The sequence below is a fragment of the Taudactylus pleione genome, unplaced genomic scaffold (assembly GCF_031769625.1).
Source record: "Taudactylus pleione unplaced genomic scaffold, aTauple2 ptg001597l, whole genome shotgun sequence".
NCBI lineage: Eukaryota > Metazoa > Chordata > Amphibia > Anura > Myobatrachidae > Taudactylus > Taudactylus pleione.
The window spans coordinates 1291862-1306945 of NW_028285994.1; the positions used below are offsets into that span (position 1 = coordinate 1291862).

At 50.1% G+C, this 15084-nt stretch overlaps 1 protein-coding gene across 1 annotated transcript in view; it reads right to left on the reverse strand.

Moving 5' to 3' along the window:
- Positions 1–15084, reverse strand: part of PPP1R16A (protein phosphatase 1 regulatory subunit 16A) — a 155453-nt gene that overhangs the window by 41162 nt on the left and 99207 nt on the right. The window contains exons 3-5 of the mRNA XM_088464131.1: positions 2764–2834; positions 1810–1955; positions 1208–1311 (exon numbers count right to left, since the gene is read on the reverse strand). Of these exons, the coding sequence (XP_088320257.1) occupies positions 1208–1311; positions 1810–1955; positions 2764–2834 (321 nt within the window). The remainder of the gene's footprint in view (positions 1–1207; positions 1312–1809; positions 1956–2763; positions 2835–15084) is intronic.

A 15084-nucleotide genomic window follows, 5' to 3' on the forward strand; every position in this document is an offset into this window, starting at 1 on the left:
GAAGGAGAGAGAGAGGAGGGCCGGGCAGGCGGAAGGAGAGAGAGAGGAGGGCCGGCAGGAGGAAGGAGAGAGGAGGGCCGGGCAGGCGGAAGGAGAGAGAGAGGAGGGCCGGGCAGGCGAAAGGAGAGAGAGGAGGGCAGACAGGATGGGTGAGAGAGGAGGGCAGGAGAGGCGGAAGGAGAGAGGAGGGCAGGCAGGTGGGGTGAGAGGGGAGGGCAGGCGGAAGGAGAGAGGGGAGGGCAGGCGGAAGGAGAGAGGGGAGGGCAGGCGGAAGGAGAGAGGGGAGGGCAGGCGGAAGGAGAGAGAGAGGAGGGCAGGCAGGATGGGTAAGAGAGGAGGGCCGGGCAGGTGGAAGGAGAGAGAGGAGGGCCGGGCAGGCGGAAGGAGAGAGAGGAGGGCAGGCAGGATGGGTGAGAGAGGAGGGCAGGACAGGCGGAAGGAGAGAGGGCCGGGCAGGCGGAAGGAGAGAGAGGAGGGCCGGGCAGGCGGAAGGAGAGAGAGGAGGGCAGGCAGGATGGCTGAGAGAGGAGGGCAGGACAGGCGGAAGGAGAGAGGGGAGGGCAGGCGGAAGGAGAGAGGGGAGGGCAGGCGGAAGGAGAGAGGGGAGGGCAGGCGGAAGGAGAGAGGGGAGGGCAGGTGGGGTGGGAGGGCAGGGCAGGTGGGGTGGGAGGGCAGGGTAGGTGGGGTGAGATGGCAGGGCAGGCGGAAGGATAGAGAGGAGGGCCAGGCAGATGGGGGGAGAGGGCAGGCGGAAGGAGAGAGAGGAGGGCAGGCGGAAGGAGAGAGAGGAGGGCAGGGCAGGCGGAAGGAGAGAGAGGAGGGCCAGGCAGGCGGAAGGAGAGAGAGGAGGGCCAGGCAGGCGGAAGGCGAGAGGGGAGGGCCAGGCAGGCGGAAGGCGAGAGGGGAGGGCCAGGCAGGCGGAAGGAGAGAGGGGAGGGCAGGCAGGATGGGTGAGAGAGGAGGGCAGGACAGGCGGAAGGAGAGAGAGAGGAGGGCAGGCAGGTGGGGTGAGAGAGGAGGGCAGGCGGAAGGAGAGAGAGCAGGGCAGGACAGGCGGAAGGAGAGAGAGAGGAGGGCAGGCGGAAGGAGAGAGAGGAGGGCAGGACAGACGGGGTGAGGGTGAGAGAGGAGGGCAGGTGGGGTGAGGGTGAGAGAGGAGGGCAGGCAGGATGGGGGAAGAGAAAACACTGGGAGAGCATTACTGTACCTTGCTCAGCCATGGCGGTTTCTATGTGGTCCAGAGTGGCATCATCCTCACAGAGGTCATACGGCATGTTGCCATCAGAATTCACAGCCAGCAGGTCGGCATTGCTGCGGGGAAGACGGAGGCGGCAGATTAGGGACGGTCACACACTGTGCCCGTCCCATCCAATATCAGCGCCCGGGAACGTGACACTAAGTAGTTAAAGTTTCCTTTATTTATCTAAACAGATCAGAACTGTTCCCTTATTTCCTAATAAATATTACATAATGTAACGTTCCTGTGACCCAAATTCAGAAACATCATCTGACTAACAGTAACTCAGTAATTAATGGGGAATAACAAAAGTCGCCCCCTTCCAGGGTCACAAACGCGCCACGTGCCCCGTCTGTCTTGTACCAGCCACGCTCTGTGTAATATGAGTTATAGCTGCTGTGAGTAATGGTACCAGAATCCCACCACGATGGTCTGCGCTAAGAACCGAACCACCACACCGCCATGACCTTCCCTACCAGGTTTGTCTTTCCCCACGTGGGTGCAGAGCTGCCCCTGCCAGGGCTATTGGGTAAGAAGGTGGGCGGATCACGCGCATCCTGTAGGTATCTTACTGTTTGATGAGTAGTTCCACCAGATGGAGATGACCGCAGGTGGCTGCGGCATGGAGGGGCGTCCATAGTTCGCTGTCGCAGGCGTTCACATCGGCTCCAGCGTCCAGGAGCATTCTGACAATTTCCTCGTAGTCGTCAATACAGCACTGAGGACGGGAGGAGAATCGCACACTCGTTACTCGCTCACAGGCAGCAGCGCCGGGCTGTCCGCACTACCACACGGAATAGGATGCACCCCCTAACCTCACCCTCCCCTAAGCTCCCCCTCCCCTCACCATAGCATTAAAGCAAAGACCACGTGAATATACTGTTTCTAAGAAAAAAATCTCAATATAATTAGCGTCTAAATCATTATAATGTCCCGGGAATCTCGCGGCGCACACAAAGCAATCAGACCTGAAACGCAGCCGTTGTGTCAGATTTATCGGTCAGGATGTCGGCGTCAGGACGGCCTCCCGTACCCATCCTGGGGGAACTACGGATCATATACTGAAGTAAAGCTCACACTGTTCCGCAGTCCAGGGCCATTTATTACAGAGTGGGCAGGAGCAGATGGTGACTGAGTTATTCGGGGCTGATCCCCTAATTTGGGCTTTGTATGTGCAGATAAATCTCCGTCGTTGCTACATCTGATGGACATAATTCAGCGAACATCCCGTATTGTGCCGACAAGCGGCTTATTTTATTATTTTCTATAAATAATTTGGGGTCATGTTTTCGTTTCACGAGTCACATGGTGTAATAAAGGAATGTCGTATTCGCTTTTACGCTGTTACTGCGAGGAACGTCCAGTGTTGGCGCAGTTATAAGCGCAGTAGTGGTGTATAGACCTCTCTATATGTCCATCTGGCAGATTCCCTGTAACCACTGCAATCTAGCGGGAGCGGAATGCTGAACCGGTCGCTGGGTGCTCGGGCCTTGTGGTAGGAATGAAGACTAACGGCGGTCACCTACCTGATGTAGCGCTGTCAGACCGTCCTCATTATACAGGTTAGCGCTAAATCCATTCTGCAGTAACTGTCGAACTGGAAGAGAAACAAAGAAATTACTTTATATATAATTTATCCCTTGTACAAATAACGTACATAGTGATGGAAAACACAGAATTATCTGTATGAGAGGGTGGGATCTCTTATCCGGAGACCCTTTGTATCCCGCCTGTTTGGTAATGTGATCTCCTACGTACTCTGCGAGGAGCACCGCCACACTGCGAGGAGCACCTCCACACTGCGAGGAGCACCGCCACACTGCGAGGAGCACCGCCACACTGCGAGGAGCACCGCCACACTGCGAGGAGAACTGCCACACTGCGAGGAGAACCGCCACACTGCGAGGAGCACCACTACAATGTGAGCAGAACTGCGACACTGCAAGGAAAACCACCAGACTGCGAGGAGCACCGCCACACTGCGACGAGCACCGCCACAAGACTGCAAGGAGCACCGCCACACTGTGAGGAGCACCACAACACTGCAAGGTGCGAGGATCACTCCAAGACACTGCGAGGAGCACCACCACACTGCGAGGAGAACTGCCACACTGCGAGGAGAACCGCCACACTGCGAGGAGCACCACTACAATGTGAGGAGAACCGCGACACTGCAAGGAGCACCACCAGACTGCGAGGAGCACCGCCACAAGACTGCAAGGAGCACCGCCACACTGTGAGGAGAACCACAACACTGCAAGGTGCGAGGATCACTACAAGACACTGCGAGGAGCACCACCACATTGCGAGGAGCACCGCCAGACTGCGAGGAGCACCACAACACTGCAAGGTGCGAGGATCACTACAAGACACTGCGAGGAGCACTGCCACACTGCGAGGAGCACCGCCACACTGCGAGGAGCACCTCCACACTGCGAGGAGCACCTCCACACTGCGAGGAGCACCACCACACTGCGAGAACTGCGACACTGCGAGGAGCACCACCACACTGCGAGGAGAACCGCCACACTGCGAGGAGAACCACCACACTGGGAGGAGAACTGCCACACTGCGAGGAGAACCGCCACACTGAGAGGAGAACCACCACACTGCGAGGAGCACCACTACAATGCGAGGAGAACTGCGACACTGCTAGGAGCACCACCAGACTGCGAGCAGCACCACCACACTGCGAGGAGCACCACCACACTGCGAGGAGCACTACTAAACTCTAACAGATCTTACAATATAGAGGACATTAGGCTTTGTGCTCCAAATAACGGAAAAAAGAATCCAGCATTCTGCGTAACAAGCCCCTGACCTGGATTAATGATGCTCATGATCACTATTTCCATTTGTGTGACATAAATATATTTCCTATGTACAAAGATTATTTGATTTTATACAATTTATTTAAATAAGTCCCTTTAAAACACGGAATGAATCACAATGAACCATTAAAAAAGTGCAAACGTCTTAATAATGAAAAACACAATGTGCTCCCGAAACGCGTCAGGTTCCCGAACAGCGATCCTATTAATAAATGGTGAGAGGGCGACGGGCTGAGCGAGAAACATCTCATCATAGGTACAAGGTCGCTAACGGTTAGTACATGGGCTGGAATAAGGTTTTACAAATTCTCTTCCAAAACTCGGAATATTCATGTGGAAGAGGCCAAACGTGCAGGAGAATCACAGGCGGATTTATATGCACAAATATAATCTCCTAGTATGTTTATAGTAATTATAATAGAAGTAATAATATTTATCACCATAAGGCTGTGATTACTGCACCCAGGATGTGTAATTAATGTTGTGCTGAGGATGTATCAGCAAATGCAACGTCAATAACATGTTCTGTCTGGTAGGTGGGAACGATACTGAATAGGAACAGTGAAAGCCCATTGCAGGACCACCAGGGGCAGATGACGCCAGCTGGACACGTTGCCGACATTCTGACATAACAAGTCATCTGGGAAACACACTGGAATTAGCACATAATGCGCCAGATAAGAAGCGATTCCTATGAAAAGCGCACCAGGCGGCTCCTGTGTAAATTACATCAGTAACAGAGAGAAGGTCATATAAGGAAAATCGCTGTTTGTGGTTTGTAGAATTGAGGAACCCTATAGTTGGGTAATTATATCACAGTGTAATTCCAAATAGAGCATTTGGTTAATTTTGGTATCTAACAATAGGCGCATATACTACTGTTCTCTCTCCTGGTGTAACCCAGGCACATATACTACTGTTCTCTCCTGGTGTAACCCAGGCTCATATACTACTGATCTCTCCAGGGTAACCCATATATACTACTGTTCTCTCCTGGTGTAACCCATATATACTACTGTTCTCTCCTGGTGTAACCCAGGCACATATATACTACTGCTCTCTCCTGGTGTAACCCATATATACTACTGTTCTCTCCTGGTGTAACCCAGGCACATATACTACTGTTCTCTGCTGGTGTAACCCAGGCGCATATACTACTGTTCTCTCCTGGTGTAACCCAGGCACATATACTACTGTTCTCTCCTGGTGTAACCCATATATACTACTGCTCTCTCCTGGTGTAACCCATATATACTACTGCTCTCTCCTGGTGTAACCCAGGCACATATACTACTGTTCTCTCCTGGTGTAACCCAGACACATATACTACTGTTCTCTCCTGGTGTAACCCAGGCACATATACTACTGTTCTCTCCTGGTGTAACCCAGGCACATATACTACTGTTCTCTCCTGGTGTAACCCAGGCACATATACTACTGTTCTCTCCTGGTGTAACCCAGACACATATACTACTGTTCTCTCCTGGTGTAACCCAGGCACATATACTACTGCTCTTTCCTGGTGTAACCCAGACACATATACTACTGCTCTCTCCTGGTGTAACCCATATATACTACTGTTCTCTCCTGGTGTAACCCATATATACTACTGCTCTCTCCTGGTGTAACCCATATATACTACTGCTCTCTCCTGGTGTAACCCATATATACTACTGCTCTCTCCTGGTGTAACCCATATATACTACTGTTCTCTCCTGGTGTAACCCATATATACTACTGTTCTCTCCTGGTGTAACCCATATATACTACTGTTCTCTCCTGGTGTAACCCATATATACTACTGTTCTCTCCTGGTGTAACCCATATATACTACTGTTCTCTCCTGGTGTAACCCATATATATTACTGTTCTCTCCTGGTGTAACCCATATATACTACTGTTCTCTCCTGGTGTAACCCATATATACTACTGTTCTCTCCTGGTGTAACGCATATATACTACTGTTCTCTCCTGGTGTAACCCAGGCACATATATACTACTGCTCTCTCCTGGTGTAACCCATATATACTACTGTTCTCTCCTGGTGTAACCCATATACACTACTGCTCTCTCCTGGTGTAACCCATATATACTACTGTTCTCTCCTGGTGTAACCCATATATATATACTACTGCTCTCTCCTGGTGTAACCCATATATACTACTGTTCTCTCCTGGTGTAACCCATATATACTACTGCTCTCTCCTGGTGTAACCCATATATACTACTGCTCTCTCCTGGTGTAACCCATATATACTACTGTTCTCTCCTGGTGTAACCCATATATACTACTGTTCTCTCCTGGTGTAACCCATATATACTACTGTTCTCTCCTGGTGTAACCCATATATATTACTGTTCTCTCCTGGTGTAACCCATATATACTACTGTTCTCTCCTGGTGTAACCCATATATATTACTGTTCTCTCCTGGTGTAACCCATATATACTACTGTTCTCTCCTGGTGTAACCCATATATACTACTGTTCTCTCCTGGTGTAACCCAGGCACATATATACTACTGCTCTCTCCTGGTGTAACCCATATATACTACTGTTCTCTCCTGGTGTAACCCATATACACTACTGCTCTCTCCTGGTGTAACCCATATATACTACTGTTCTCTCCTGGTGTAACCCATATATATATACTACTGCTCTCTCCTGGTGTAACCCATATATACTACTGTTCTCTCCTGGTGTAACCCATATATACTACTGCTCTCTCCTGGTGTAACCCATATATACTACTGTTCTCTCCTGGTGTAACCCATATATATTACTGTTCTCTCCTGGTGTAACCCATATATACTACTGCTCTCTCCTGGTGTAACCCATATATACTACTGCTCTCTCCTGGTGTAACCCATATATACTACTGCTCTCTCCTGGTGTAACCCATATATACTACTGTTCTCTCCTGGTGTAACCCATATATACTACTGTTCTCTCCTGGTGTAACCCATATATACTACTGTTCTCTCCTGGTGTAACCCATATATACTACTGTTCTCTCCTGGTGTAACCCATATATATTACTGTTCTCTCCTGGTGTAACCCATATATACTACTGTTCTCTCCTGGTGTAACCCATATATACTACTGTTCTCTCCTGGTGTAACCCATATATACTACTGTTCTCTCCTGGCACAAACTTTGCCTATATACTACTGTTCTCTCCTGGTGTAACCCATATATACTACTGTTCTCTCCTGGTGTAACCCATATATATTACTGTTCTCTCCTGGTGTAACCCATATATACTACTGCTCTCTCCTGGTGTAACCCATATATACTACTGCTCTCTCCTGGTGTAACCCATATATACTACTGCTCTCTCCTGGTGTAACCCATATATACTACTGTTCTCTCCTGGTGTAACCCATATATACTACTGTTCTCTCCTGGTGTAACCCATATATACTACTGTTCTCTCCTGGTGTAACCCATATATACTACTGTTCTCTCCTGGTGTAACCCATATATATTACTGTTCTCTCCTGGTGTAACCCATATATACTACTGTTCTCTCCTGGTGTAACCCATATATACTACTGTTCTCTCCTGGTGTAACCCATATATACTACTGTTCTCTCCTGGTGTAACCCATATATATTACTGTTCTCTCCTGGTGTAACCCATATATACTACTGTTCTCTCCTGGTGTAACCCATATATACTACTGTTCTCTCCTGGTGTAACCCATATATACTACTGTTCTCTCCTGGTGTAACCCATATATACTACTGTTCTCTCTTGGCACAAACTTTGCCTATATACTACTGTTCTCTCCTGGTGTAACCCATATATACTACTGTTCTCTCCTGGTGTAACCCATATATACTACTGTTCTCTCCTGGTGTAACCCATATATATTACTGTTCTCTCCTGGTGTAACCCATATATACTACTGCTCTCTCCTGGTGTAACCCATATATACTACTGCTCTCTCCTGGTGTAACCCATATATACTACTGCTCTCTCCTGGTGTAACCCATATATACTACTGCTCTCTCCTGGTGTAACCCATATATACTACTGTTCTCTCCTGGTGTAACCCATATATACTACTGTTCTCTCCTGGTGTAACCCATATATACTACTGTTCTCTCCTGGTGTAACCCATATATATTACTGTTCTCTCCTGGTGTAACCCATATATACTACTGTTCTCTCCTGGTGTAACCCATATATACTACTGTTCTCTCCTGGTGTAACCCATATATACTACTGTTCTCTCCTGGTGTAACCCATATATATTACTGTTCTCTCCTGGTGTAACCCATATATACTACTGTTCTCTCCTGGTGTAACCCATATATACTACTGTTCTCTCCTGGTGTAACCCATATATACTACTGTTCTCTCCTGGTGTAACCCATATATACTACTGTTCTCTCTTGGCACAAACTTTGCCTATATACTACTGTTTTACAGTTGGGCGCGTCTGAACTTCATTCCCTCTCTGCAACCTATGCAAAATGCGTTTATTACCAGAGGGTCCAGCTCTATATATCAGCCTGTACATGTGGATTCCCCGCCATCACGGTATATATCGCCTTACATCATTCTCCATAGCAATTCGGTGCTGGTTTTGTAAATGCACAATAGACGGTAATCTGAGAGTGGTGAAAAACCAGCATTTTACAAAAAGAAAAGATTAAAGCAACAGCTACAGAAAATCAGGCTCCTTCTCCCTATTGCTCCTGCTATGATATAAATCAATCGAGTGACATTAAAAATATTGTTATTATAACATGTAGAAATACAGCATTACATTAGTCTTTATTATAATATATAATATATAAACGACTTGGTAGTGAAACAGTTCGGATGAATGTATCAAAAGGTTTCCTGCATTTTAGGAAAATGTGATATTGATGTAATTTAATGTGATTTCCATATTTGTTACCATAAAGAACAATGATAAATCATCTGAGAGAACTTAGAGTGTTTGGGGAACATCCTCCGCAGTCTGAGACCCCCCCTCCCGTATTTACAGAGTAGACGGAAACGTGGAGAACATCCTCCGCAGTCTGAGACCCCCCCTCCCGTATTTACAGAGTAGACGGAAACGTGGAGAACATCAGGGGGAAGGGAACAGGTTTTAGGAATAGGAGAACCGGCTACAAGACGTCCCTGTCCCACTGCCAGAGATGAAATAATCTAATAGACGGTCGGGTCTGTGTCTTATAAAGCGCTGAGAGGCGACGGATCTGCGGCAGGTGCGGAATTGTGTAATGTGTCCTCGGGGAATCGCCATCTGCTCATCGCGCTCATATGAAAACGCTTATTTCTGGGTTTCTCTGATCAGAACGATTCCATACAGATCTGTAAGGTCCAGATCTTCAGCCCGATCTCGGATACGATCATGAACAGGGGACAGACGTTACCCCCCCCCAGGGAGCCTAACAGCTGCGGAGGTGATCGCACGGGCTAAATTATGGACGCCCATTAAACAGCGTCCAAACGATAACTGAGGCACACAGGTATTTTTATGGCCACCTCCCTGTCACCTCCCCCAAAAACCCTTGCTCGCTATCAATCATTTCTGCGTGTACCATCGCTGTGGGATCGCAGCACTATACTGCATGCGCGCATGATAAACATCACTCGGCTGCTTCGATGTTTGCAATTGCGATCCCAGCTGAATCAGGCCCTGTAACAGCACAATGACTGGGGGGTCCTCATACACCCCCAGAGCTGGTGACCAAGCACGGCGCGGGCGAGAGTCTTCTCCTCTAAACGTGAAAGGGTTAAAGCTGAGGACGGGACAGGGCAGGTGTCATTACTGGGAGGGTACATAGAGGAAGCGCCTCCAGCAGGGGAGTAACGGGACATGAATGGATGTGATATGTGATAGTGACCCGCAGCCCTCTGCAGCTATAATACACCAGTCACCTGGCAGCCACAGCTATAATACACCAGTCACCTGGCAGCCACAGCTATAATACACCAGTCACCTGGCAGCCACAGCTATAATACACCAGTCACCTGGCAGCCACAGCTATAATACACCAGTCACCTGGCAGCCGCAGCTATAATACACCAGTCACCTGGCAGCCACAGCTATAATACACCAGTCACCTGGCAGCCGCAGCTATAATACACCAGTCACCTGGCAGCCCTCTGCAGCTATAATACACTCACTTCCAGTCACCTGGCAGCCGCAGCTGGAGCAGCACTTGCCCCCGGCCTGCTCGGTGTGGGTGAGCCTGCACCCAGTTCCGGCCGTGCCCCTGTTTGAGTTGGCCCCAGATGGGCACATTCTTGTATGTACGGTAAATAACTATTACTGGAGACGCCTTTAACCCCGGAGACACCGTAATTCTGTCACTCAGACTGGTCCCAGGATATTCCCACAGCAGGATCATCAGGAAGGAGATCTGCCCGGAAAACATGGGGTGCAGCTGTGCACAGGGAATACAGGTCTGCCCTGAACTACTCCGCAGGGCCACCCTGGAACACGTCTGAGTCTGGGGGGCAGCAGTACAGGAGTTAAGAACGACAGAGGTTTATGCCCACACACTTCCTTAGCCCTATGCCAACACTATGTTTGCTGAGTTCTGTCATCAGCTGCGCAACAAACTGCAGGTGAGCAGCAGGCCAGGATTAAGTGCCCCCTGTAATAGCCCCCCCAGTAGAGGTCCTCCCAATAATGGTGCCCCCAGTAGTAGCCACCCCCCCCCCGTTGTGCCCCCACCCCCAGTAGAGGTCCCCCCCAGTAGTAGCCACCCCCCTCCCCCGATAGTGCTGGCAGGTTTTTTAAAAAATATATAAAAACATACTTACCTGAATCCACGCTGCTGCTCCGGACCGCAACACCTCTCCCACCGCCTGCCATTCCTCCCGGGCTGGCGCGCTCAGCATTATGGGAGAGACGTCATGATGTCATGACGTCTGTCCCATTACCCACTGCAGGAGCTGGACGGAAGTCCGGCTCTTGCAGTGGGTGCTGCAGCAGTTAATGAGAGTCTATCTGACCCTCATTGGCTGCTGTTTAACACACGCATCGCTGCCAGCGCTGGCGGCGATGTGTGTGTTATGCACAGCCTGAGCCCGCCTCCTGGTGCTATTGGGCAAGCGCTCAGGTGGAGGGAAGGGGCTCAGCTGTGCAGCACAGGACCGGCGCTGGAAGCCTAGCACCGGTCCTGTGTAAATGTGTAGCGCTGACCGCACTCACTGCGGTCGGCGCTACACTGGTGGCTTAACTAGGGCGGGCCGGACCGTGGCCGACAGCGCCCCCCCGCTCTGCCGCTCCCACGACGCCCAGGGCACGCACCCTGCTCGCCCTGCCCTAGTTAGGCCACTGGACAAAGCACTGAGAAATGTTATCACAAAATATATTTGTATTATGTCACTAATATTAATTACACGGCTAATACACGTCTGATACACGTCTGATACACGGCTGATACACGTCTGATACACGTCTGATACACGTCTGATACACGGCTGATACACGGCTGTTACACGGCTTTTTTAAATGATCGCACATAAGGAATTTTGCTTTGAATAATGTATGATGTATTGTGTAATAGGGTAAAAGGTCTCTTATTTCCTGAGATTATGGAGCATGACGCACAGGTCAGGACTGTTACACACAGAGAGCATTATAACACATCTGTCATAGGCCCGGGATCAGTCTGGGAGAGCTGGAAGCCAATAGAAAACCCCTCTGTACCCCTGGCCAGTCCCTATATGTCCCGGTGTGCCGTTACTTCCATCCAGCTCTCCGTTACCCCTCCCGTGATGTAACCTGAACAGTTCCAGGGGCAAGAACCAGCATTATCCTGTGTAATATACACGCAATGCTCATATATGTACACGCGTTCCATTAGGAGATGTGTGTACGATCCCCTCTGTAGCGGCAGAGAGCAGACTATTATACAGGTATAAAGCTGGTACAATGATGGATGTGGCCCCCGGGGATGTAGCCGGTGTCAGCAGCCCTCGCACATCCCGGATCTCAGCCCATCGCCTCTGTAACGCTGGCAATTCCTCGCTCTCTGTAACACTGGCAATTCCTCTCTGTAACGCAGGCAATTCCTCGCTCTCTGTAATGCCGGCAATTCCTCTCTGTAACGCTGGCAATTCCTCGCTCTCTGTAACGCTGGCAATTCCTCGCTCTCTGTAACGCTGGCAATTCCAGCTCTCTGTAACGCTGGCAATTCCTCGCTCTCTGTAACACTGGCAATTCCGGCTCTCTGTAACGCTGGCAATTCCTCGCTCTCTGTAACACTGGTAATTCCTCGCTCTCTGTAACACCGGCAATTCCTCTCTGTAACGCTGGCAATTCCTCGCTCTCTGTAACACTGGCAATTCCTCGCTCTCTGTAACGCTGGCAATTCCTCTCTGTAACGCTGGCAATTCCGGCTCTCTGTAACGCTGGCAATTCCTCGCTCTCTGTAACGCTGCCAATTCCTCTCTGTAATGCTGGCAATTCCGCCACTCTGTAACGCTGGCAATTCCTCACTCTCTGTAACGCTGGTAATTCCTCTCTGTAACGCTGGTAATTCCTCTCTGTAACGCTGGCAATTCCTCTCTGTAACGCTGCCAATTCCTCTCTGTAACGCTGCCAATTCCTCTCTGTAACGCTGGCAATTCCTCTCTGTAACGCTGGCAATTCCTCTCTGTAACGCTGGCAATTCCTCCCTGTAACGCTGGCAATTACTCGCTCTCTGTAACGCTGGCAATTCCTCTCTGTAACGCTGGCAATTTCTCTCTGTATTGCTGGTAATTCCTCTCTGTAACGCTGGCAATTCGTCTCTGTAACGCTGGCAATTCCTCTCTGTAACGCTGGTAATTCCTCTCTGTAACGCTGGTAATTCCTCTCTGTAACGCTGCCAATTCCTCGCTCTCTGTAACGCTGGCAATTCCTCTCTGTAACGCTGGTAATTCCTCTCTGTAACGCTGGCAATTCCTCGCTCTCTGTAATGCTAGCTATTCCTCTCTGTAATGCCGGCAATTCTTCGCTCTCTGTAACGCTGGTAATTCCTCTCTGTAACGCTGGCAATTCCTCGTTCTCTGTAACGCTGGTAATTCCTCTCTGTAACGCTGGCAATTCCTCTCTGTAACGCTGGCAATTCCTCTCTGTAATGCTAGCAATTCCTCTCTGTAACGCTGGCAATTCCTCGCTCTCTGTAACGCTGGCAATTGCTCTCTGTAACGCTGGTAATTCCTCTCTGTAACGCTGGCAATTCCTCGCTCTCTGTAACGCTGGCAATTCCTCGCTCTCTGTAACGCTGGTAATTCCTCTCTGTAACGCTGGCAATTCCTCTCTGTAATGCTGACAATTCCTCTCTGTAACGCTGGCAATTCCTCTCTGTAACGCTGGCAATTCCTCGCTCTCTGTAACGCTGGCAATTCCTCGCTCTCTGTAACGCTGGCAATTCCTCGCTCTTTCTAACGCTGGTAATTCCTCTCTGTAATGCTGGCAATTCCTCTCTGTAATACTGCCAATTCCTCGCTCTCTGTAACGCTGGCAATTCCGGCTCTCTGTAACGCTGGCAATTCCTCGCTCTCTGTAACGCTGGTAATTCCTCTCTAACGCTGGTAATTCCTCGCTCTCTGTAACGCTGGCAATTCCTTGCTCTCTGTAACGCTGGCAATTCCTCGCTCTCTGTAACGCTGGCAATTCCTCGCTCTCTGTAACGCTGGCAATTCCTCGCTCTCTGTAACGCTGGCAATTCCTCGCTCTCTGTAACGCTGGCAATTCCTCGCTCTCTGCAACACTGGTAATTCCTCTCTGTAACGCTGCCAATTCCTCTCTGTAATGCTAGCAATTCCTCTCTGTAACGCTGGCAATTCCTCTCTGTAACGCTGGTAATTCCTCTCTGTAACGCTGGTAATTCCTCGCTCTCTGTAACGCTGGCAATTCCTCGCTCTCTGTAACGCTGGCAATTCCTCTCTGTAACGCTGGCAATTCCTCTCTGTAATGCTGACAATTCCTCTCTGTAACGCTGGCAATTCCTCTCTGTAACGCTGGTAATTCCTCTCTGTAACGCTGGCAATTCCTCGCTCTCTGTAACGCTGGCAATTCCTCGCTCTCTCTAACGCTGGTAATTCCTCTCTGTAATGCTGGCAATTCCTCTCTGTAATACTGACAATTCCTCGCTCTCTGTAACGCTGGCAATTCCGGCTCTCTGTAACGCTGGCAATTCCTCGCTCTCTGTAACGCTGGTAATTCCTCTCTGTAACGCTGGTAATTCCTCACTCTCTGTAACGCTGGCAATTCCTCGCTCTCTGTAACGCTGGCAATTCCTCGCTCTCTGTAACGCTGGCAATTCCTCGCTCTCTGTAACGCTGGCAATTCCTCGCTCTCTGTAACGCTGGCAATTCCTCGCTCTCTGTAACACTGGTAATTCCTTTCTGTAACGCTGCCAATTCCTCTCTGTAACGCTGGCAATTCCTCTCTGTAACGCTGCCAATTCCTCTCTGTAACGCCGCCAATTCCTCGCTCTCTGACAGGTTCTAGCTGATGAGGAACAGAGGCAGCCTCTGTACCAGTCTCCACACACACAACCTGAGATAAGGGGGTCATACAACCTGCAAATCCGATGTTTGGGGATCTGCACCTTTGGGACCCGGCACAGGGGTTCCGGCGGCCATGGCTGAGTAACCTTCTCCTTACACAGACTGGCCGAGGGCAGTGACCGTCGTCATCTAATCAGCATCTACGGACCCTGCACTCGGATACAGACGCACGCAGGAGGCGTCCATCTCCTACAGACACCCCCGGCTGCGTTTAGTTGTACAGTATTACACAGCCGCTCCCTTGCTGCTGGGCAATACGGTCCAATTGGCAATCAGGCCCACAGTTCTGCTACACGGCGGAGGGGTTAGTCCGTTACACTCGGACTGGTTCTGTACAGGATCCTGCAATATTGACAGGGGGGCTGATTCTGACGGGGGGGCGATACTGACAGGGGGAGGCCGATACTGACAAGGGGGGCCGATACTGACAGGGGGGGCCGATACTGACAGAGGGGGCCGATACTGACAGAGGGGGCCGATA